This window comes from Aquila chrysaetos, chromosome 11 (assembly GCF_900496995.4).
Source record: "Aquila chrysaetos chrysaetos chromosome 11, bAquChr1.4, whole genome shotgun sequence".
Classification (NCBI taxonomy): Eukaryota; Metazoa; Chordata; class Aves; order Accipitriformes; family Accipitridae; genus Aquila; species Aquila chrysaetos.
In genome coordinates, this window is record NC_044014.1 from 35,468,932 (window position 1) to 35,493,683 (window position 24,752).

The window sequence follows — 24,752 nt, forward strand, 5'->3', positions numbered from 1 at the left end:
TGGTTCTTTGCCGGCGGTGGTCCCTGCCCCGCTGCTGCCCCCTGCCTCCTGCCCACCCCGGCGGTGGTGGGGTGCAGGTACTGGGGTGCTCCCAGCCGGGACCCCTGGGGAAGCACCCGCCATGTCACCTTGCTGAGCAGCATGCCCGGCCAGCTGCGGCTGGGGTCACGCCACTGCTGCGGGCAAGCGGCATTTATCCCTGCTGGCCCTGGGCGCACGCAGGGCCCCGGAAAATTTTTCCATGCAAGGAAGAGCAGAGGGTGTCAGAGCTGCAGTGCAGGCTCCTGAAATCCCCTTTGAGCATTTATTTTGGAGGGATTTTCCCTGCCTCCGGTTTTCCAGCAAGCAGCAGGGTGGGACCGCACGGGGTAAGGGCTGCGCACCACCACAGGACCCCAGGTGCGTCGTGGGGCGGTGGCCCTGCGACCTGGTCCCGGGGCATTTGGGGCCACTGGCTCCCAAGGATGGAGGATGGGCATTCCCAGCATGTAGGCGCTGAGCCACGCAGCCGTCCCTGGGGACCGCCGGCTGCTCAGCCCCGGGACCGAATGACGCAGGCAAGAGCCCGGCTTGGCCCAGCTGAGCCCTGAACACTCCCCCAGATGGAGACCCTCTACGTCCCTGGGGAGCTGTCTGGGGAAAGAAGGGTTCTCCACATCCAACCCAAACCCTGCTGGGCTGTGATCTGGGGCTGGGGCCCCTCGTTGCATCGCCTGTCACCGCCGAGAAGGGTTCAGCCTCATCCACCCCCTCCATCCCTGCCTGTGCGGCAATTGGGGGCTGCTCTCAGACACCCCTGCCTCCCCACGGCCAGACCCAACAAACCCACCTCCCTCCCATCTCCTCGTGGGGTGGGTGCTCTAATCCCCGACCCACTGGGCAGCCACCATGGGGTCATGGCAGCGTCCCCCTCACACAGCCCAGGATGCAGCTCCACCATCACCCCGGGACCCTTCTGCATTGGCTTTGTGTGGCAAGGGTTTTGGTGGTGTGGGAGGAGGGGTTACAGGGGTGGCTTCTGTGAGAAGCTGCTGGAAGCTTCCCCTGTGTCCGACAGAGCCAATACCAGCCAGCTCTAAGATGTACCCGCTGCCAGCCAAGGCCAAGTGATAGTGGTAGTGCCTCTGTGATAACATATTTAAGAAGGAAAAAAAACTTGCTGGGACAGATGGAAATGGCAGCCAGAGAGAGGAGTGAGAATATGTAAGAGAAACAACTCTGCAGACCCCCAGGTCAGTGAAGAAGGAGGGGGAGGACATGCTCCAGGCGCTGGAGCAGAGATTCCACTGCAGCCCGTGGTGAAGACCATGGTGAGGCAGGCTGTCCCTCTGCAGCCCATGGAGGTCCACGGTGGAGCAGATATCCACCTGCAGCCCGTGGAGGACCCCACGCTGGAGCAGGTGGGTTCCCGAAGGAGGCTGTGACCCCGTGGGAAGCCTGCACTGGAGCAGGGTCCTGGCAGGACCTGCGGATCTGTGGAGAGAGGAGCCCACGGAGCAGGTTTTCTTGCAGGACTTGTGACCCCGTGGGGGACCCACGCTGGAGCAGTGTGCTCCTGAAGGACTGCACGCCATGGAAGGGACCCATGCTGGAGCAGTTCATGAAGAACTGCAGCCCGTGGGAAGGACCCATGTTGGAGAAGTTCGTGGAGGACTGTCTCCCGTGGGAGGGACCCCATGCTGGAGCAGGGGAAGAGTGTGATGAGTCCTGCCCCTGAGGAGGATTAAGTGGCAGAAAACAACGTGTGATGAACTGACCGTAAACCCCATTCCCCGTCCCCCTGCGCTGCTGGGGGGGGTAGGTAGAGAATCCAGGAGCGAAGTTGTGCCTGGGAAGAAGGGAGGGGTGGAGGGAAGGTGCTTTGAAATTTGGTTTTATTTCTCATTACCCTGCTCTGGTTGATTGGTAATAAATTGAGTTAATTTTCCCCAAGCTGAGTCTGTTTTGCCCGTGACGGTAATTGGTGAGTGATCTCTCCTGTCCTTATCTTGACCCACGAGCCCTTAGTTATATTTTCTCTCCCCAGTCCAGCTGAGGAGGGGGAGTGATAGAACGGCTTTGGTGGGCACCTGGCGTCCAGCCAGGGTCAATCCACCACACACACAGAAAAAGATGTCATTACAAATATACTAAGTGAGGTAGCTAATCACTGTTGCTCAAGATAGATTATATCTAACCTATAGCCTAATTCTTACACCCCGAGATTACCTCACCCAATCCTGTTTTCTTCTGTGCTTAATTCTAGCTGTAAGGATGGAAAGTGAAACACCTTTACAGCCGGTCCCCTTTGATGGTAACTCAAACAGAGCCCACTGCAGTTGTCCTACAAGGATGTGCACCAAAAGACACCTGGATGAACATGTGCTGCTAAGACCCACACTTTGCCTCTGGAGAGCAGCCCTGCTGGGCTCGGTACCCCTCCTCACCCCCCAACCTGCCCTCTTTGACCCACTTCTTCCCCGCAGGGCACAGGGTGGGGAATGCTAGCTGCATCGTAGGCAGTGGGCATCTGCCAGCTTTACAAGCTACTGAAAGTTATTGCTGAGCAGGGGGAGTGTTGGACAAGCAGGTCTCCCTCACCTGCAAGTGGCAAGAGGTCCGTGCTGAAAACCCCCATACTCCTCTGGAGGTTTAAGGCAGTACAACCACACAGAGCCCAGTGGACCCTATCTTACTTTATTATTACTATTACTATTATTATTATCATTATTACATCTTTGTGGAAAGAGAGTCTTATCCTTTGCCCTGCTTGCTCCTAGGCATATTTTAAGAACATAGCTACACAAACAGGCAAATTCACCATTCCTCCCCTAATCAATATATTTTTAAGGAGTGTAATCCAGAAGCTGAAAACAGAGTTAGACTCCTTACTGGCTTCCACCAGACTCTTCTTCTCTCTCCCACATAAGGAAAACAAAAAGCATTTCCTGAGAGTCGGCAAAAGGTGACCTTTCCAGCTGGGTTTGTGCCTTGGGAATATTGCTTAAAATAGTGCAAAATGGTGTTTCCTGATAGAACTTATTGAAAACCCTTTTGTGTACAAGCAAGGCTGGTGTTATCCAAATCAACATGAATTTGAGAAAAATGTTCCCTACATTAGGCTCCTTCTGTCTGTAAAGTAAAGCAATGAATGTCAGGATGTTGGGATTCTTGGCGTGGAAGAGTCACCAGAGAGTGGGTAAAGCTACACCAGCAGGATTCATTGCTCGACCCACCATGCAGTCCCATCCAAGCACATCTACTCTTGTGAAACACCAGCATCTAGGATGGAACTGAGCTGCTATCCAGGTGTTTGCAGCTGGGAACCCAAGCATAAGGAGGCCAGAGCCCTCAACGGCGACCAGGAGCCAAATTCCACTGAAGTTGCTTGTTGGTGGAAACCCACGTGAGTGAGGCACCTGGGAGACTCAGGGTCCAAGGGCCATGCCAACTTCTGCAACCTTAACTTATTTAACTTAAATCCTACATGCTTTCCTGATCATTGGATTGGCTTGTTTTCCTCACTTGCCAGAGTAATATCAATCCCAATGAAGTGTAGCAGTTTAATGACCCTTTTCCCCCTCTTCTTTTCTTCACTTTTTTTTTTTTCCAAATAAAAGAAGGCCCAGAAGTCAAACGAGAAACCAACAATTACTGCCACTGGTCCAACTCTAGGCGCTCTTCTCCATCAGTTCAAGAATTTCTTTGTACACTTGTTCGTACGCTTGCATACCCCAAAGGAAATCAAAGTGGATGAATTCAGGAATGTACTTTTTGTATGCCACATTGGTTATATGAGACAGTGTGATGTTTACATCTTCGGGGACTGAAATCCAGTCCTTGCCACCATACCATGCAGCAAGTGGGGCTTTCATATTTTCCAGCTCATAGAAGGGAGGTGTGGTCTGGAAGACAAATAGTGTGGCTTGAGGAAGGAAAGCCTGGGAGGTCACGGGCAAGTAAAATTTCAAAGTATTCCTGATTGCTGCTTGGAATTTCTTCCCTATCCCAAAAGACAGTACAGAAACTATCACCAGAGATCCTGACTATGTCTTGGGCTCCTGTGCTTTTCACTAGAGGGTCAAAAAGTCATCACTGAATGACACCACAGACCTCTTTTTTGTAAGGAAGGTACAAACCTGTAAGGTAAATTCCATAAATCCCATAAAATTCAGTCTCAGCCACTGCAATATTTTCATTGCCATTTTCTTTTTTCTTTTTTTTTCTCTTTTAAAACTGACAGATGAGAATGGATTTCTCTTACCTGGTTGTAATGAAGCATGTTGTCACTGCTGTAATCATAATATTTGAATTCCCCTGTTTGATAGAGCTGGAAAAGGAGAGCTGTGTTTATTATCCATGCATTAGAGGGGACCATAAGAAAGATAAAAGAGGTGACCAGGGAACTGCACTGCTCCCTCCTACCACCAAGGCTCAGGGATGTTATTTGTAATGTGTGATATTGTCTTTTGGGAGGAGAGCTCAACCCTCAGGAAGATCTCAGCATGGCCTGCAAGATCGCCTGACATTGCTCACTTCTTTCATCCCTCCTCTCTTGGGTGGCTGGCGAGCTGCAGAATGTAGATGGCTGGAAGCTGAGGCCCCAGTAACCCACAGTGCACCTAGTGTACGACCAAGAGTGAGCCTCAAAGAAGACACGAATCAGACCTTTGGGCAAGTTTCCTTTGTCTGTCATGGTCAATGTCTACAACAGAAGGATATGAGTCTGTGCATGTTTTCAGTGATTAGTTGTTGTATGATTAGTTTTCTCTACTAACCCTCAGCTCTTAACCTTTACTCTAGCAACTCCTGTGCTGGTTTATTACCAGTTTTTGCTTCCATCTCCTACCAGCTCCAAAGACTCTTGGTCATCTTTTGTTGAAAGTCATGGCCAAAAGAACTGCATCTGCACCAGTGTTTCATGCCAATTTTCCCCTTTCTCTCTACTATAGCGCTGCAGGGAGAGCAACGGAGGATTATACCCAAACACTGAGAAGAGGTCCTTGGCAGCTGAGAGAAGAGAACATGGGTCCTGGTTGCACGCGATCTTATTCTGCAGCTGGAAATATTACCTGGCGCCAATGTAACAAGTTTTTTAGGGATGTTGAATCAGGGTAGCGGGACAGGTAGACATCTATGCGGCTCTGCAAGAAACCATTGGAGACATTTATTCTCTGCATGGAGGGAAATCCCATTAGAAATAAAACTGATCCTGTTCAGTAGCCACACAATTCTTTCACTCACACAGGCTAGCTGGAGCTTGTATTTGTACAAGCTGCTTTGTCTTAGCTCTGTGAAGGCACAGCTCAGCCATACACACTGCTGACTTCAACAGTGTGTGAACATGCACCACAGACAGCAGCATGAAGGGTTCTGTAGAGCTCCCTTCAGTAAGCCAAGCAATTCCCATGGGATGCTGGGTCATGTTATGAATCTATGTAGTTTTCAAACCAAAGTAAAACTCCATATCTTGTGCTCAGGATCCTTTTGCAAAGACTATGTGCAACTCATCACAGTAGCTCTACATGTTGTTTCTAATGCATTTCCTCCTTGGAATATTAAGAAATTACACCAACACTTTCCTTGAGAAACAGTGGCCCAGCTCTAGCTCCATCTATGATCAAGGACCTGTCTCCAATTTTACTCACAAGTGGTTTGTGGCAGGATCTGGACCTTGAAATCTTGGCCGTCCCCAAGAAAATAGCCCTTCCCTGTGCGAGCAGGGCATCCCTAGGACCACCCAGCTCACCTGGACATGTCCCCAGGCAACCTACTGTAGCTGTAGTGTTGGCCCTGGTGGCAGGTGGGTTGGGCTGGAGATCCCCATCCTGGTGCCTCCAGCCCGAATTTTTCTATGACTGTGTTCAGTGCAGTGGAGCACAGGGAAAGGCTCTGATTTGGGGATAAATACATTCTAAGGGATAGCAGGCTGAAGAGTCTGAGGGCCCACCTCTCCTACCAGTGGATTGAAGGGGAGTTCATTCCGTAAGAGCCCATCTTGTTATTAAAACACAGGTGAAATTACAAATCACTTAGTGAAAGAGAAACCCTGGGAGCCCCTGGAGCACGGAATTAATTTCTTCGCTCTCCCTTTGATGTCATCCCTGCTGGGGACACAACGTGCCCACGCGTGACCTTGTGTGCACTCTGGCCTTCCCTCTGGTGCCAATGCAAGAGCATTGTGATGGCCAACACAACGGCCAGATTGCAAATGCTGACGCAATGGCCAGATTTTTCGATGAATCAAAAATGCAAAAGGCCAGGTGACAACTCCGGCTCAAACAATGAGAAACTGGATGACTTAAAAGGTAAGCTGGAATGTACATACCACATTTAAGCTGTTGGTAAACCCACCAGGCAAGCAAAGGGCCAAGGAACAAAAGCTTTTAAAGATGGGGTAGCTGCACAGACTGGAAATCACTTGCCGCAAGATACCCTTATCAAAGACCACTGTATGTCCTAAAATGAGCTGTGAAAGTCAAAGGCATTGATCAGTGTGGTTCACATTCCTCTTTTGCCTCCAGACGCTGCCCACCTCTCTGCTTAGCCCTGAAAGTTGCTGTCTTCCTTGCCACAGATTTGCTGTGCTTTGTAAATTTGGCTTTTCAGAAATGCCCATGGCCCTGGAAGAGCCCTGATCTTCCTAGAAGAGGTTTCTCCTAGGAGGACAGTCCCCAAAACAATATCTAGAAATAGCTCTTCTCTGATTAGGGCTGGACAGGAGGATGCTTTACACTCTTTAATGCCCCACAGGCTCAAGAGTGTAGGCACAAACGTACCTGCTCAATGCAAAGGGCACACAGAGGGCAGGGAAATGGAAGTCATGTACAAGCATTGCAAGTCTCAGGTGATGATACCTTCCCATTCCCTCCTTCCCCTTCACACCAGATAAGCATGTGGTGAGGACGTACCTTAACCAGCCCCTCGGGAAGGTCAAACAGCCTTACCAAGGGTGACTTTATATTTGAGTTTGTGGTGACAGGAGCCAAGGCAAAAAACATCTTGATTTTACGATCCAGCTCGGGAATGGACGAAAACGCAATGAAACCTGTGGGAAGAAGAAGAAAGCTCCCAGGAGTGTGTGCCCATCCAAAGGACCCTTGGAGATGGCTCTAGCAGGTTGGTGACTTGACCTGAAGCCTTTGCTGCTGATGCATTTCAGCTCCCAGATTGACTGCTCAGCCCAGCTGCAGCTCCCACAAGCCCTTATTGGGGCTCTGGCAGCAGTGGGATATACCAAAAGCCATTGCAGCAACCATTTTTGGGCTGTCACTGCTCAAAACTATTCTCTTAAAGTAAATGGGGATGTTTACCTGCTCTTTTCCCTTCATTGTTTGGACATGCCCACACGTTACTCTCCCTGTCCAGGCTCTCAGGAGAATACTCCCAAACTGGAGGTGCACAGCTAACATAACTCTGACAGTGGTCCAATCTCCTCCTAAGTACCTGTGGTGGTGCCTTGAGAGTAAGCCACATAGTATAACTGCTCCTGTCCAGTTTTCTGCAGAATATAGTTGATTGTTGCTGGAAGGTCATATATGGCCATCTCATGAAAGCTGCAATAGAGATGGGCACATGACAAAATTATTGTTGCTGACCTTGAGAGTGATGGGCAGGACACAGCAAGTAGTGCCACGACCATTTGGGGAGTGGGCAAGGGCTCTGGCAGGTATGGGCACCCCTACGGCGTCTTGGTGTTGTTGTTTGTGCCCACTGGCAGATGGTGCGACTGTTAACAGCGCTGCTCCTCCAGCCTATGGACACTGCTGAGGGTACCAGGTACCTGCCCACCCTTCAGTTTCACAGAAAATACCTGTAAGCTGAGTATTCCTGGTGGTGAAACTCAAACTCTTTGTGCTTTCGCGACCAGCTGTTCCCCCGGCTGTTTCCAATCCAGACGTCATAGCCGGCATCGGCAAGGATGAAACCCAGGCTGCTGTTGGGCAAGTTGGTAACCCAGATGCTTCCCTCTAACACCAGGCCATGCTGCAGTAGGACCACAGACTTTGGAGCTGAAGAAAGAAGAGGATGAAAGAAGAGTTATTTTCTTTGACTACTAACAAAGTTGACTGTTCACATCCAGGTATGACTTTGACAGCAACGCCCTGGGGAAGTGACTCCAGTGCAGGGAGATAGTCACCTATGTCCTCAACCTCTTTGGAGAGGTTTTTTTTTTAAAGTAAGCTCTTTGGTCATCCCAGGGCAGAGAAAATTGATACAGTGAAGCTGAAAAATAAGGTTAGACTCCACACTGAATGGAGCTCGGTAAATCATGCTCCCAGGAAGAAAGAAACCAAGCCCCATGTCTGTCTGAACAGTGACTGTGCCTTTTGCATGGAGACTGCCCTCCTCACAGTGCCTTTTTTTTGGCTCAGGTACTCTGTGTCTGAAAATCCAGCAGTACCTCTAAGTACCTCCCATGGCACGGCAACACCATGCTGCCCCATTGCAAGAGACAGGGGTACTGGAGGGGTCAAGAGCATCTCCTCCACCCACTTCTGCCCACTTTAAGCCATATGGGCAAGTCTTAGCTCCCCAGAAAAAACTTAAGATCTTTTTTACAAAGGACCAGGAAGCCTGAAGCACTGTAGGAAGAGAGGTTATAGAAAGGTTTAGTTTGGAAACGACCTCTGGAGGTCTCTGCTCCAATCCCCTGCTCAAATCAGGTCCATCTTCACAGCCACAACAGGGTCATTGCAAGGATATCTGAATTCATATGGTAGGGTGACCACAGGTTGCAGCATGAAAAAGTTGAAATAAAAGTGACTTTCCATTTTTTTTTTCCCCTCTTTGTCTTTTCTTTTTTCTGCTGGTTTTTAGACCCTCAATATAAGACTCATATTTCCACCCTGGACAGTTGAGGACAAAGCGTCCTGAATGGAAATCTGTCTTTTTACACTTATTTACCATGTTCATATGCCAGTCCTCCTGCTTCTCAGGAGAGGAACACCCTGCCAAGAATGGGGCATCACCCTCTCTGCTTTGAAACAGTGGTTCAAGTGAAGAACAGAAAGCAGCTGAAATGGTGAGATGGCATTGGATTGGACACAGGGGGTTTTTTGCTGACAAATGGCTTTTCACTGCTCCACTGGCTGGCTTTGAGCTGGAGTAAAACCTGGGGCAAGATTTCTCTGTCCCATTCATTCTCCTTATCTTTTCCTTCCTCTTTGGAGCAGATCCTCTCAGAACAAGAAAGTCGGCATGGTTGGCACCTGCATTTCTTCTGCTCCCGAGGCTAATCCTACAGGGAATGTTGTCTCCTTGAGGACCCAGCCCATGATGAGGCAGCCCTGACCATGGCCTACTCCAGCCCAACAAAGCTCTCTGGGTCCCTGGACCAGGTAGATCTTCTCATGGCACTTACAGGGGCAGAACATGCTGCAGCCCTGTGCCTCTGCTTCGTGGGAGGTGCTCATGGTTCTTGGGTTGTCTTTGCCATGAGGAATCCTCTGCATGGTGAGGTAATAGCCATCGTCTGTCACCACTTCATGCTCCTCGTAGGGGTACCCATGGTAGTGGATGATTTCACCCTGTGGGAAGGGAAGGACAGCATGGGACAGGTCCCCAGGGAGGTGGGGGTCTCCATCCCAGTGGGTGTCAGGAAGACTAGCTAGGCAAAGCCAACAGTGGCTGCCCTGAGCAGGTGGTGGTGACTCCTGCTGTCAGTGGGAGGGTGGAGTAGGGACCTCCCAATGTCCCTTCCACCAATGCCATGGTGATGTCATGACTTCAGCTAAAATTTTTGGCAGGTGTGAGTTTCCCTCACTCCCTGAGCAGGTCTAGTAAAGAAAGACCCATTGCCACTTTTCATGTTGCAATCAATGTTTGTGAAGAGCGGGGCAGCAGTAACAGTGAAGCTCCAAGCCTGAGGCAGCTGTGTTGACCAAACCGGTCAACTTGGACTGAACTCCCCCATAAATGTCTGCCATAAATCTCTGTGTACCTAAGCACAGGGAGACGAAAGCTCTAATAAAACCCTGGTACCAAACCCTCGTGAAGATAAGATACACACACACAGAGACCATGGGTCCTGCCCAGACTATGGCAGCATAGGTAGCCTGCATGCCCAGTCAGGAAAAGACAGGAGAGAAGTCAGGACTTACAACATCCATGGACACCTCGGGACTCGCATCTGACTTTTCACTGATGCACATTAAATAAGCAATGGTTATGAACAGCCACATCACGGTGCCCTGCAAAACATTGTCAACATGACAAGTGTGAGACACATTGATGGAACTGACAGAGAAGCCAGGGATTGCACACACTTCTCTTGGCCTGCATGACACTTCTGTTAGTACATCAATCTGACCACTCAACAGGTGGAATAATTATAAATTTGAAATTCTCTAAGTGGTTCTAGAAATTGCTCATTTTCCTGATCTTGAGCAATGCCAGAGTCCAAACTCCATTAGATTTTAATCACACATTCTCCATTAGATCCTTGTATTCAGAAAAATGCATGTGTATGTATACAGCTATACCCTCCCAGGCAAATCTGGTCTTCAAGGGGATGATTATTGTATTGGGTTTGTGTGGCCAGGTTTTGGTAGTGGGAGGGCTACAGGGGTGGCTTCTGTGAGAAGCTGCCCCTGTGTCCAACAGAGCCAGTGCCAGCTGGCTCCAAGACGGACCCACTGTTGGCCAACACCGAGCCCATCGGCGATGGTGGTAGCACCTCTGGGATAACGCATTTAAGAAGAGAAAAAAAAGTTGCTGCAGCACAGAATATGTGAGAGCAACAACCCTGCAGACCCCCAGGTCAGTGAAGAAGGAGGGGGAGGAGATGCTCCAGGCGCCGGAGCAGAGATTCCCCTGCAGCCCGTGGGGAAGACCATGGTGAGGCAGGCTGTCCCTCTGCAGCCCAGGGAGGTCCACGGGGGAGCAGATCTCCACCTGCAGCCCGGGGAGTACCCCACACCGGAGCAGGTGGGTGCCCGAAGGAGGCTGTGACCCCGTGGGAACCCCGTGCTGGAGCAGGCTCCTGGCACAACCTGCAGATCTGTGGAGAGAGGACCCCACGCTGGAGCAAGTTTTCTGGCAGGACTTGTGACCCTGCAGGAGACCCACGCTGGAGCAGTGTGCTCCTGCAGGACTGCACGCCATGGAAGGGACCACACTGGAGCAGTTCGTGAAGCCCGTGGGAAGGACTCACATTGGAGAAGTTTGTGGAGGAGGGGAGGAGTGTGAGGAGTCCTGCCCCTGAAGAGGAAGGAATGGCAGAGACAACGTGTAATGAACTGACCCCAGCCCCCATTCCCTGTCCCTGCCCCCGTGCGCCACTGGTGGGGAGGAGGTAGAGAAATCAGGAGTGGAGTTGAGCCTGGGAAGGAGGGAGGGGTGGGGGGAAGGTGTTTTAAGATTTGGTTTTAATTTCTCATCATCCTACTCTGATTTGATCAGTAACAAATTAAATTCATTTTCCCCCAGTTGAGTCTGTTTTGCCCATGATGGTAATCGGTAAATGATCTGATCTCTCCCTGTCCTTTATCTCAACCCACAAACTTTTTGTTATATTTTCTCTCCCCTGTCCAGCTGAGGCGGGGGAGTGATGGAGTGGCTTTGGTGGGCACCTGGCGTCCAGCCAGGGTCAACCCACCACAATCCTGAGGGGCATGTGGGTCTCTGGGATTCATTTAAGACAATTGCTTGGATGGTCAGAAGAATAGATTATTTGGTTGAACTGATAACTGAGCTAATCTGGAGTAAACCACCCAATTTTAAGTTGCAGGACCATGGAGGGTTTTGTTCTTAATATGAAATGAAATAATGTGATTTGGTTGGGCTCTTCTTATGGCTGAAAGAGACCCTGGGACACACCTGAGCTGTTTTTGCAAACCGGAGTGAAATACTGTCCCAGGACACTCACTGTTCTTCCTGGGAAGGATTTTGAAGTATCTGTTTTGGTGTGTTCCTACCACAAACCATCTTACTATCATTTTGTTTGTTAGAGACAACAAATCTGCAACAGAAATACTGCCTCAGCTCTTGTGTGTCATGCTTAAATAGTTAAATTGTGTGAAGCCCACAGCAAGGAGCCCTGCCAAATCCTGCCAAATGCATGTGCCTGTGCTGGGCTGTGTGGGAAGCAGCAACCATGGCCGGATGCCAGCTCCAGGTATCTTGCATCCACCTTATTGCTTCCCTGCAAAATATCTTCCTGGGGAAAGAAAGGAGAACTGCAACCAGGTTTCTGTCATTTCCCAGCTAACCTTCATCATCCTTTCTCTCTTCTGCTGGAGGAACCCGCTTCCCATGCTGCAGGAGGTGGTTTTGCAGCTGGGGAGAAGGCCATCTGCTCCCTCTGCTGTCCCTAGAGCAGATACGTGGAGTATCACACAGGCACAGCTGCTCTGCTGGAAGGGACCTTGGGACACCCTTTGTCCACCCTCCTGCTCACAGCATGAGGTCAGAGTGGCTGTGGCTTGGCTCAGCAGAACCCTGAGCCCTCCCCCCACCCAGAGCAGTGACACCCCACCTCCTATGGCTGCTTCCCACTCTGGGGAAGGAAGGGTTTCCCACCTCCATCCTGACCCCCCTGGGGCTACAGTTTGGGGCTGAGACCCCTCCGTTGCACTGCCTGTTGCTGCCGACATCCCTGCTGTGCAGCAGGGCTCTCCTTCCCTAGGGGAAGGATGTTGAGAGATCATTCCTGGGATGGTCCTGAGGGGCATGTGGGTCTCTGGGATGCGTGGGCAGAGGTGGGAGACACAGCGAGGGTGGCAGCCACGTGCACTCACCACAGCCCCTCTGCAGCTGCCCGGCCCCAGGAGGCTCTGGTCTCATTACTTTTAAGACAGCCTTTCAGAAAAGCAAGGAGAGACAGAAAGCATTTTTGAGGTGTAACATCACGAGAATAGCATGCAAATTCAAGGGAAAAGCCCTGCCCGGGATGGCCCTTTCCTCCTAACAGCCAACCTGCTAAAATATTCCTTCTGTGAAGGATCCCTGAGCTCATCAGACGGTGAGAGCTCATGGTCACCTCTGAGAGGTGCAGCAGCGTGAAACTTCTTCCACCAGCAGCATGGTCCTGACCCCCGAGTGTTCCCACTGCCCCTCCTGTGAGCAGAAACGACTTTCCTTCCCACCCAGGACTCCCAGGGAAGCTCCGCTGTCCTATCCATGGGGCTCTTCAACTACCTACAGCTCTCCTCTGCTGTCCCCAGGGATGGCTCCTTGCTGGCAGCCTGTGCAAAGGCAGAGGCACCCAAGGAGGAAGGATTACCTGTTGCGGTCCGGTGGCTGCAGCAGAAGAGGTGTGGGTGCCTTTCTTCCTGATGTCTGCCAAGCAGGAGGTCCTCACTGCCTGAGCATGCTGCTCTCATTCACCACACATTGGGCTATTATTCCTTCTGCTCTGTGCATTTGGGAGGGTCACAGGTTGCCACTCCCTCTAATCCTTTCTCCTGTGAACAGGTAATTTACCTGAGGGCTCAAGTCTGCTCTGAAAGGAGACACCCATCCTACCCAGGCTCACTTGGGAATATTTTTGTGGCACTACGGAAGAGTTGAGAGCTGTAACAAATTGGTTATTTCCACTTGATATGGCACAGCTTCATCTGACATCACCCATGGCCTCTGTGAACTGGAGGACATGCAGCCTCTGGACCAGTGTCCACCTGCCATGGGGCTGGCGTTGGTGCCTGGGCCTGGCATGAGTGCACGGGGCTGGTGTTGGTGCCTGGGGCTGGCATGGGTACATGGAGCTCAGCAGGGTGCACGGGGCTGGTGTTGGTGCTCAGGGTGCTGCGGGGTGCCTGGGGCACAGCAGGGTGCATGGCGCCAGCCTAGCTCATCCCAGCAAGCTCCTGTGGGGAACCCACCCAGCTCTGTTTGGCTCTTCTTGTTGCCTCCCAGTGTGTAACAAGCCACTGCCTGGAAATGCAAAACCTCCCAGTCCCCATAATGACTGCTGGGGGTGCTCTTTAAAAAATAAAAAAGAAATCCATCCCCAGGAAGGGAAGAAGGTCTCACCAGCCATTGCATGCAGCTTTGGTGGGAGGACGTGTCTTTTCTTACTGAGCACAAAGGTTGCCCATCTGGACCACAGTAAGAGGTGACTTTCTCTGCTGGGTGTCTGCACCCACTCAATTTTAAGTTACCTCCATCTGGTCAATTATCTCTGTGCGCTTATCACAGACCTCGTTAGGTGGTTTTTGCCCATCCTGCACTTCTCCCAGGGAGAAGAGACTTCACCTCTTCCCAGCTGGCAATGCCTTTGGTCAGTCGCTGCCAAGTGGCTGAGGAGATCCCTGCAGGGACGGCGAGAGGTGGTGTGGGCTGTGGGTGTTATTTTTGGCAGTGCTGCCTTCGAGGACGCCTCTCCACTCTTTGCCAACGTGCCCATGCACTGGCATGCTGCAGTGACCCGATGCTGGCTTTGCACGCTGTGGGCACCTGTCGCCTCTCCTGGTGTCAATACTTGTCAGGTCTGGCCAAGCCGCTCTTGCTGAAATGCAAACATGCATTCTTTGGAAAGCCTACACAATTACACCTCGATTTGAAGCTGTAATGACTGGTCTTTACTGAAGACTAGCTGGAGGCAGTGCCAGAAGGCCTTGCAGCCTGGCTCACCCTTGTGTGAGCAGTGACTCAGACCTGAGTCTGCTTTTTCCCCTGCAGGGAGAGGAGGAAAGGTGGAAAAACCAGGATCAAATATGCCAAGGCAGGAAATCACTCCCCCTTCCTCCCAGCATATATTAACGCCAACATAACTTGCCTGCCTTTTGGGGACAGGACATCAGAGAGGCTCCTGGTGGAGCTGTGGCCGCTCCTGGTTCTTGCATCAAGTCTGGGGCCACGTTATTTCCCCTATTGAGTCTGATGGAGAGAGAGCAGAGCATGAAATGAGCCTTCAGCAAGGCATTCCCAGAGATTTCCAGCATGCAGACCATGACACAGCTCTTGCTGTGGGATGGAGACTCTCCAGAGAGGACACAGCACATCTGCTGAGGCTTTGTGCACCACTGGGATGCAGATGTTTCTCCTTCCTCCCCCATCCCCTCACACCTCTCTCCACCAGTCCCAGCCAGCATCTCGCTATTGCCAGTGCTGCAGCCCCAGAGATAGTCCCCAGGTCTCCCACAGCACTGATAAAATCGGTCTGGGAGGCCCCCGGAATGACCTCAGTTTAGGGTGAATTACTACATGGACTATTAAGGCATGAGTGAATCAGGAAAAACAGCCACAATCAGATCTTGAAGCATCAGCATTTTCTTGCTGGCAGGCTTATCTGCCATCTGCCAAAAGGAGATCTGTGCACACTGCAGCTGATGGGACATCTAGACCGCATTGGCATCCCCAGCCAGGCAGAGGGTTGCAGAAGGGCTTTATGTCAGGCAGCTGCAAGCTCAGTCCAGCGTCTGGCTGTGAATGGGGAAGGGCCACAGCATGCAGTGCATACCAAGTATCAGCTAACGAGGGAGATGTGGCTCAGCACCACAGCAGAATCGAGGCTTCCAGGCTTGGAAGTGAAGGTCATTACTGGAGAAACAATGTATTTCTCTTATCTAAAAGCAATTAAAAAAAATACATCTACAAAATCGGGACAAAAATTAAGAATTCTGAGCTTAAAAGCCAAGCTTATTCCATAGGTTTTAAAAGTTATTTTATTTTCCTCTTGTAATGACAAACACCCACTGAATGGGAGAGAGAAGCAAGCAGAAGGTGAACCATTGCACTGCTTTCTCATCAGTGCTGCTGTTAGTACCGGATGCTGACAGGACCAGTGTGACCATGGTGTGAGTCACGGGAGTGAATGTCCACCACATATGGGTTTTATCTGCCCATAGTGCCGGGGATGCAGTTTCTGTCTGTTTGTGAACCAATGAACCAGAGCACTCAGGGTTCAAGGAAACATCTGAAGATGTTGCTGACTACCAGCCTGCGTGACAGCACAGGAGAATGAGGGAGCTTTGGACTTGCTTGAGTTTTGAAAAGGATTTTCCAGAGATTTTAACATTTGTACATTTTGAATTTTCTTACTCAAATTTTTGAAAGTTTTTGTTGCCATTTGAAACTGGGTTGGAATGCAATTTTTTGAAAGATACATGACCTTTGGGGAAACACCTATAGCCAGATGCAATTTGTTTTGGTTAAAGCCAGGTCACATCAGACGCCAGAGCAGTGCAATTGCAATAGATGCTGAAGTAGTGTGAGAAGCACCAGCAGCGGTGGCAGCATGGGGACCACCCGGCAAAAAGCAGTGTCCTCTGCTTCTCCTGAGCTTCTAGACCTGGTAGAAACAATGCAGCCACACAGACAGACCTCCTGTTCAAGCATGCGACCACTCAGGTTTCCAGCTGTGGGATGTATGAAGGGATATTCCTAGAGGTGGAAAGTGATTGCGAGCAAGCCTGTGGGATGTGTGACCAGATTGATAAACTGCTCTGCTTGGTGGCCGAGCTGCAGGAGGAGGTGGGCAGACTGAGGTGTATTCAAGAGTCTGAGAGGGAGACCAATCAATGGAGCCATACTCTGCCATTGCTGATGCATAGAAGACAGTGGCCGCTATGGAGGCCAGGATCTGCTTTGTGCCACAAGGAAGGCAGCATCACAAGGGATAAGGAGGAGTGGAAGGAGGTTACAGCACAGAGTGGTAAGAGAAACCCTTCCTTAGCCTCCAAGATACCCTCACAGAACAGGTACGAGGCCCTGAGTATGGTAGGTGAGATAGAAGAGGAACCTGCGGAAGCAGTCTTACCAGGGTCAGAGAGACCAACCCTTGTAACAAAATCTGCATTAAGACCAGCACCAAGAAGAAACAATGGTGAGTTATGGTCATTGGTGATTCCCTCCTGTGTGGAATGGAAGCACCCATTTGCAGGCCGGACCCTCTCTTCAGGGAAGTTTGCTGCCTTCCTGGGGCCTGAATTAGAGACATCACCACAAGACTGAAGACCCTAGTACAACCTTCAGACTACTATCTGTTCCTGCTCTTCATTCAATGCTAGTGGGAACACTTATACTGCTCCTGGGAGCACAGAGGGCTCAGGAGTGCATCTGAAATGCTTGCACACCAACACATGCAGTATGAGAAACAAACAGGATGAACTCAAAGCGTTAGTCAGTTCCCAGATCTATGATACCATTGGTATTAGTGAGACTTGGTGGAATGAGTCCCATGCTTGCAGTGCTGGGGTGGAGGGCTACAGGCTGTTCAGGAGAGGTGGGCAGCGCAGGTGAGGTGGAGGTGTTGCACTATATGTAAGGGAGAGGTTTGATGGTACAGCCCTTACCGTTAGCAATGATGTGGCTGAGAGCCTTTGGGTGAGGATTAGGGGAATGGAAAACAAAGCAGGTGTTGTAGTGGGTATCTACTACTGATCACCCAGCTGGTATGTAAGCACTGATGAGTTATTCTCTAGGCAATTAAGAGAAATTTCTGGATAGGTAGCCCTTGTCCTTATGGGAGATTTCAACTTCCCAGACATCAGCTGGGAATACCATACTGCTGTGACAAGCAGGTCTTGAAAATCGTTGAATTTTGTAGGAGATAAGTTCTTGACACAAGTACTCAGGGAGTCAACTAGGAAAGGTACCCTCCTAGACTTGCTATTTGTGAATAGAGAAGGACTTGTGGGGCATGTGATGCTAGGTAGCTGTCTTGGCCACAGTGATCATGAAATGGTTGAGTATAAAATTGTCAGTGTAGTTAGAAAAAAGGACAGCAGAGTTGCTACCCTGGATTTTGAGAGAGCAAACATTAAGCTATTCAGGGAGGTACTTAGCAGCATCCCCTGGGAACTCTGCTTTTGAGGGCTTAGGAGTCCACAAGTGCTGGTCAGTTTTTAAGAAACAAGTGCTGGTCAGTTTTTAAGAAACACCTTTTAGAAGCACAGGAGCAGGCAATTCCACTGTGTCGAAAGTCAAGCAAAGGGGGCAGAAGACCAGCCTGGCTGAACAGGTAACTCCTCTTGGAGCTCCAGAGGAAAAAGGAATTGTACAACCTCTGGAAGCGAGGTCAGGCTTCACAGGAAGATTACAGAGCTGTGGTTCATATATGCAGGGAGAAGACATGAGAGGCCAAAGCTCAATTAGAGTTGAAACTGGCCAGTGTTTTGTGAGACAACAAGGAGGCCTCTTTTAGGTACATTAATAGCAAGAAGAGGTCTAAAGAAAACATTGAACCGATAGTTGTTGAAGATGGTCATCTGACTAATAGTGATGAAGAAAAAGCAGAGGTGCTCAATGCTTCTTTTGCCTCAGTCTTTAATAATACTGACAGTCCTCAGGCTGCCTGGTTCCCTGAGTTGAAGGACCACGAGTGTGGGAGCAGTAATTTTCCATTTGTGAGCACTGAAATTGTCAGGGACCAGCTGCATCAGCTGAATGTTCACAAGTCCATGGGGTCTGATGGGATTAATCCCAGAGTACTGAAGGAGCTAGTGGATGTTACGGCAGGACCCCCTCTTGATCACCCATCAAAGGTCTTGGGAGTCTGGGGAGGTCCCTGCTGGCTGGAAGCTAGCCAACATTATTCCAGTCTACAAGAAGGGCATGAGGGAAGACTCAGGGAACTACATACCTGTGAGTCTAACCTCCTGGAAAAATTATGGAGAAGATTATACTGGGTGCTATTGGAAGGCATTTAAATAATAATGCAATCATCAGGCACAGTCAACATGGGTTCACAAAGGGAAAGTCCTGTTCAACTAATTTGATATCCTTCTATGATAAGGTCACTTTCCTCGTGGATGAAGGGAAGGTGGTGGATGTATTTTTCTGGATTTTAGTAAGGCTTTTGATACTGTTCCTCATAGCATGCTTCTGGACAAGTTGTCCAACTGCGGGATGAGCAGGTTCACAGGGCACTGGGTGAAGAACTGGCTGAAGGGCAGAGCTCCAAGGGTTGTAGTGAATGGGGCTACATCTGGCTGGCGATCAGTCACCAGCAGTGCTCCTCAGGGCTCGATTCTAGGGCCAGTTCTGTTCAATACGTTTATCAGTGACCTGGATACAGGAGTTGAATGCACCATTAGCAAGTTTGCTGATGGTACCAAACTGGGAAGTGCTGTTGACTCCCTTGAGGGACAGGAGGCCTTGCAGAGGAATCTGGATAGATTGGAGTACTGGGCAATCATCAATGGGATGAAATTTAACAAGTCACAATGCTGGATCCTGCACCTAGGACAGAGTAAGGCCAGGCACAAGTGTAAGTGGGGAGAGGAGTGGCTGGAGAACAGCCCTGCAGAAGGGATCTGGGGTGCTGGTTGGCAGCAGGCTCAGTAGGAGCCAGCAGTGTGCCCTGGAAGCCAAGAGGGCAAACTGCATCCTGGGGGGCATCAAACACAGCATGACCAACTGGTCAAGAGGGGATTATCCCACCGTATTCGGTGTTGGTGCAGCCTTATCTTGAGTACTGTGAGCAGTTCTGGGCCCCACCATTTAAGAAGGATGTGAAGGTCCTTGAATGCGTCCAGAGGAGGGCAACAATAAGCAGCAAAAGAAGGACTACATACAGCAAGCGAGGTGATACGTAACAGAACTTTAAAAACCAGAGCAACAACTCTAAGAACACATACATCAACATAATGACCAGCGACTATTAGACCAATATAATGAATGCTTATAACAAATTTGTTTTAACAAGCTCTGTCAGGTTTGTCATTATCTCAACCCTTCAAGCCCCACGTTGGGCTCCAAAATGGTCTGTCATGGTTTAACCCCAGCCAGCAACTAAGCACCACGCAGCTGCTCACTCACTCCCCACCCCCGACCCAGTGGGATGGGGAAGAAAATTGGGAAAAGAAGTAAAACTCGTGGGTTGAGATAAGAACGGCTTAATAGAATAGAAAAGAAGAAACTGATAATGATAATGATAACACTAATAAAATGACAACAGTAATAATAAAAGGATTGGAATGTGCAAATGATGTGCAGTGCAATTGCTCACCACCCGCCAATTGACACCCAGCTAGTCCCCGAGCAGCGATTCCCCCTGCCCCACTCCCCCCAACTTCTTGTGCCCCTCCAGCTTTCTTGCTGGCGGGGCTTGAGAAGCTGAAAAATCCTTGACTTTAGACTAAACACTACTTAGCAACAACTGAAAACATCAGTGTTATCAACATTCTTTGCATACTGAACTCAAAACATAGCACCGTACCAGCTACTAGGAAGACAACTCTATCCCAGCTGAAACCAGGACAATTAAAAATACAGGGCAAGGGTGTATTTCTTCCCACATGGGTCCTAATCATCAAATGTATGGACAGCTGTCAAAAACAGTGGGCAGCTCATGATCCAGATGAAGAGGTAAAAATACCAGGGAATATATTGGCCTCACAACAGATTACTATAGATTCATGTGTGAGTTACTAGTTAGGAGACAGGTCTAGGGGATTGAGGAGTTCTTAACCTGTGCACTAGCAGCCCTGCTCAACAGACCTTCCAGGCTGATTAATCTACTGCTGAAATGAGCAAACCCCAATCCATCATTAATACAGAGGAGACAAAAAATTATCTACAGTCAATATTGATGGCAATTTCCCTCCAGTCCTCACCGTGCTTGACGACACAAACATTTTTGCTTTGGGAAAATATCTCCACAGCAGTCGTGGTTTTGTGGGGTGTGCAGGGGAGTATGTATCCCTCAGGTGCTACTGAAGCTACCTCCATCTCAAGGGGAGGCTCTTCACCATCACTTGACATGTTATTGTGACGGACATCTCATTTGCCTGAACAAAGATTTCACTTAACTTTTAACTGGTGTGATTTTAAAGGGATTTACACTCAGGCTCTTGTCTGCAGACGGACCTGTCTTCAGACCACCACCTGTTTTACCCAGTTTTGCCCAGGCCCAGCTCTTCTTTTGTGGCAAAACAATTCTGTGCCATGAGACACATCTCATTATTTCAGAGTGCTGGGTGCTCATGAGAAGAGCAGTATCTTCCTCAATTTCTCCATCAGTCTACTTTGACCAATTACAAATACTGAAGCCTCTAAGGGCTCCTTGGGTGAACGTTCCAAAGCATGGTTCATTTCTTTTTCTTGCCCAAAATGTTTCCAGGGAAAGTTTATTGCATCTATATGCAATAGGGTACATCAAGGAAATGCTGCCTCAGTCCATATACCTTAAATTAACTGGCAACCAAGACTTGCCCTGGTGGCTATATCTGAGAAGAGGTGATTTACCTGTGCACTCATATCTCTAAAGTACTTGCTGTTAAGGGAGGTAAGGAAAAAACATTGGCCATAAAGTCGGAGATTTCCAGGCCTTCCCAAAAAGGCTAGTTTTCCAGGCCATGAGAAATTTGGGGGGATAGAGAAATCACAGCAGCAATGGGATGGATTACTAGTTTCCCTCCTTCTCATTTCTCTCCTTCCTCCAGCTGTTGTCTGGTTCTTCCCAATATATCTTGTCAATACTGGGACATCATTTTCCAGACACATTTTTTTTCCCCAACTTCTTTGGTGTTTCTGAATAAGAAAGTATAAATACAAATGTATTTAACACCTGCAAATATCTGTTTTCTCAAGTGCATGTTCTGTCTATGGTAAAAATGAATAAATCAAAAAATAGCCAGGTACCACTTCTGTTCATAGCTGTTAAAACAAAATCAGAAATGAAATCCTAGAGACTGGAACAATCCCTGGTGAAGGAGCAGAAGGCTGGGAACTGGTCAGAAGACATAAGGGAAGACATGAGTAGAGGAGAAGTAAGAGGAAATATTAACTGTGAAATTCATGTTGTGCCTGGCATGATCCCCTTGTCTGAATCATGATACCCCTGACATCCTCCAGTGGCAGAAAGAAACCAAAAGGGCTGAGGTTTGACGTCTCATAACACTCGTGATTTTCTCTCTCCCCTGGCAGTCTTCAGACCTCAATGCTGCCTTTTGCCTTCTGGCTGTTTCATTCCTGACATGGATATAATTTCAGTGCACAAAAGGCAGAGCGGGCACAAGAGCATCTTTGTTCCTCTTTAATTTCTGGTTTGGGTATGCCGTGACCTTTGGCTAAAATGCATGTTTAGCACTAGGAATTTTGTTTCTGAAAATATGTGCCTCTATGTCGCCTTTTGCATGAAACGACTGAATTACCTGCTGCGTGCCCTCAGAGAGGGTGTGACGGCCCCACACTGCCCGGCCCTGGGGCTCCTTCTCCATCCGTCACGGAGTCCTCATCCCAGCAATGACAGCACCCTGCCCTGTGGCCTGCGGCTGCGCCCTGGGAGGCACCATGCCTGCTGGTCCAAGTGTCACTCATCACCAAAACAGTTTAATGAAGAGGGTGTTGGCTGGTAAACCCACTCCCGCGTGAACAAGATCAACTGGTTTGTGTAAGATTTCAGTCTGTCTTAATCCCTGCATGTGTCTTGGGTCAGAGCTGGTGGCTCCTGGGAGGAGGAGGACAGCAAGAGGTAGTATTGCTTCTGCTCCTTGAGGAGATGCCAAGAGGACAACCTGGGCAGGCTCTGGGGACATGACACGGTGTTTAACATGGAAGCAGACTACTGTTTTCCCAAACCTTTGTTGGAGGCATTGCAGGGTGGAACAAGCGGCAGCACTGGTGGGTTAAGACCTAGATGGGTGTCCTTTGGTGATAGGGTTAGCATGACTTGTCCTCCAGGATGACTGATGGGGAAGCAAGTGGCAAAGAGCAATGCAAGGACCCAAGCTCACCGGGCGCCTCCAGGCACTGGAAAGCTGCCCCTGGCATCCATCCAATTTCTCCTTGCTGGGCAGAGAGAAAGGGAGACCTGTGGGGCCAGGACGATCGGGCCAGGACCACCCTGACCACCCCGACCACCCCACCAGCTGGCATTGACAAGAGACCTGTGATGAGACTGTCCCTCTGATGACACTCGTGGCTCTCTCCCTCTGCCTTTGCAGCCCTTCACAACCTTCCACTGCTCCCCAGGGGACCTCAGGATTTCAGCTGGTGCTGCAGCAGCTCGGCTCCTCCTCAGGCTGGCCAGCTGGGACTTGCTCTTCCAGGAGCTTGCGAGCCCTGTGGCAAAAGCCTCTTTGACATCCTTTTATTTAGGGACACGTCAGCCAAGAGACAATCTGCTGACTCAGCAGGTGGTGGAGTCTGGTATGCAGCCTTGTCAGCTTCAATTACCCTTTCCCACCAAACTGGCACGCAATAACAGAGGTCTTCTTTTCCCATAGAGTGATGGCCTCACAGCAGTGCTGATTTACACCAAGGACCCGGTTGCCATCCCAGTGGTCCCAGCAAGGGACAGCAGACCAGACTGGGCAGCTGGTGAGGAACAGGGTTGCAGCCTTTGGGGTGTCCTGAAGCCCATCACAGCAGCAGTGGTGAGAAGAGGTCCTGGGGTCTGTGGTTCAGCCATGGCCCCATCTAGTTGAGACGGGACTACTCGACTGGCAGGCAGCATCTGGGTAAAAGCACTGATGGAAAACAGCATCAGTGTGTAGAAAAATCACCTCAGGCTGGTAATTAGCACATTCATGATTTCTGGTCTGTGCTGTGTTTCCCAGCTCCCCGGGTGTCCACCACGCACAGCCCACTGGGAGCAGAGGCAGGGGACACCACGGGCCCAGGCGAGTTGGGGCATCCCCGACTCCTGGTTGAGGGGCTGAGCCTGGGGGTCTCTGGTCCCCTCTGTAGAGCTGCTGCCCCCAGGGAAGGATTTGGGGGTTGTTCATTTATTTATTTATATATACCTGCTGGCTCCAGCCACATGCCATGTGACTCATCTGCAAACATCTCCTGCTGCTGGGAGCTGATTTATTTTCATTTCAGCGAGGATTTGGGTCACGGCTTTGTTTCAGGGTTTTCAAAGAGAAAGAAAATGTTTAGGCACAACAAAGGAGACAAAGCAATCAGGGAAAAGCCCTTTAGTACCTATGGCAAAATACCAAGTGAAACTGCATTTTTTTGCTTTGGGCAAATTGTTTCTGTAGAACTGGAGAGACAATTAAAAAAAAAAAGATGTGTTTAAACAGGATTAACTTAAGCAAGAATTTGTACTACAGAAAGATGCTTAGAGACTTTCTTAAAGATAGAAAAGCAAACAATTACCTAATCCAATAATCTGATCATCCGATAAAATTTACAAGTCTTTTTTTTAGAAGATACAAAAGTGTTTACTGGAAACAGACTGTCTTGAACAAACTGAAAAACCTGATTAGGTAAAGAGCATTACCTCAAAAGACAATTTTACAGAAAGCTTCTTGGAATGAGGCAGAAGCAGAAGCAATGTATTTAGGAAGAAAATGAGGTGGGAGGTGTGTGTGAAGAATTAAATCATTAATTAATGATGACAACGTGGCTTCGTGATATACCAGGAAACTGTAATGAATGCAAGCTTCTCTTCATAAATAACTTTCATTAAATTTTCATTTCTGCTTGCTGACTTTGTTCTTCAAAGAAAGGCTTAGGACAGTACCTATGAAGAAAGCAGCAGAGGAACAAACACAGAGCATCACCACTGTGCCATGGTGTGCTCTTGTGTTTTCACTAGGACTCGCTCCGTGAAGCTTCTCACTGAAGGATGCTGCAGATGCCAAAAGTTTACATGGATTGATAAAGCAAGTTGGCAAAGACTTGCAATACCCATGATGGAGCATTCAATAGTATCATGGCTGGCTTGGGAGGATGGGAGATTTTTTGCAGGAAGAGTCCTGACTGACTTGTTCTGCTCTACTGAAGGCACACTATGGGGTAAGATGAGTGTTTCAGCTGGCCCAAGAGTAGCATCCTACAGTGGTCAGCAAGGTCAGCACAAGGATGTCCAGCATCAGAGAGGAATCACTGCCATTCAATTCTACCAAGCAAATTCTAGTAACAAATTCTGTTATAAA

The 24,752-nt window shown here is 49.4% G+C and overlaps 1 protein-coding gene across 1 annotated transcript; it reads right to left on the reverse strand.

Moving 5' to 3' along the window:
* Positions 1–2,666: 2,666 nt before the first annotated feature.
* On the reverse strand, positions 2,667–13,333 carry LOC115348588 (lipase member M-like). The gene is made up of 10 exons (XM_030031508.2): positions 13,205–13,333; positions 10,083–10,172; positions 9,344–9,509; positions 7,793–7,991; positions 7,426–7,535; positions 6,891–7,027; positions 6,308–6,448; positions 5,052–5,123; positions 4,244–4,309; positions 2,667–3,884 (listed from the first exon to the last, which is right to left on the reverse strand). Exons 2-10 carry the CDS (start codon positions 10,161–10,163, stop codon positions 3,651–3,653), a joined length of 1,206 nt encoding a protein of 401 aa, XP_029887368.1. The 5' UTR covers positions 10,164–10,172; positions 13,205–13,333; the 3' UTR covers positions 2,667–3,650.
* Between the last annotated feature and the right edge of the window lie 11,419 nt (positions 13,334–24,752).

Bases quoted from the DNA above. Each gene is read 5' to 3' on its own strand.
- LOC115348588 (XM_030031508.2), bottom strand. From the start codon at position 10,163: ATGTGGCTGTTCATAACCATTGCTTATTTAATGTGCATCAGTGAAAAG. The intron at 7,028-7,425 runs GTACTTAGGAGG...TTCTTCCCACAG, and splicing joins CTCTCAAGGCACCACCACAG to GTTTCATTGCGTTTTCGTCC. The intron at 3,885-4,243 runs GTAAGAGAAATC...TTTGTCTTCCAG, and splicing joins ACATGCTTCATTACAACCAG to ACCACACCTCCCTTCTATGA.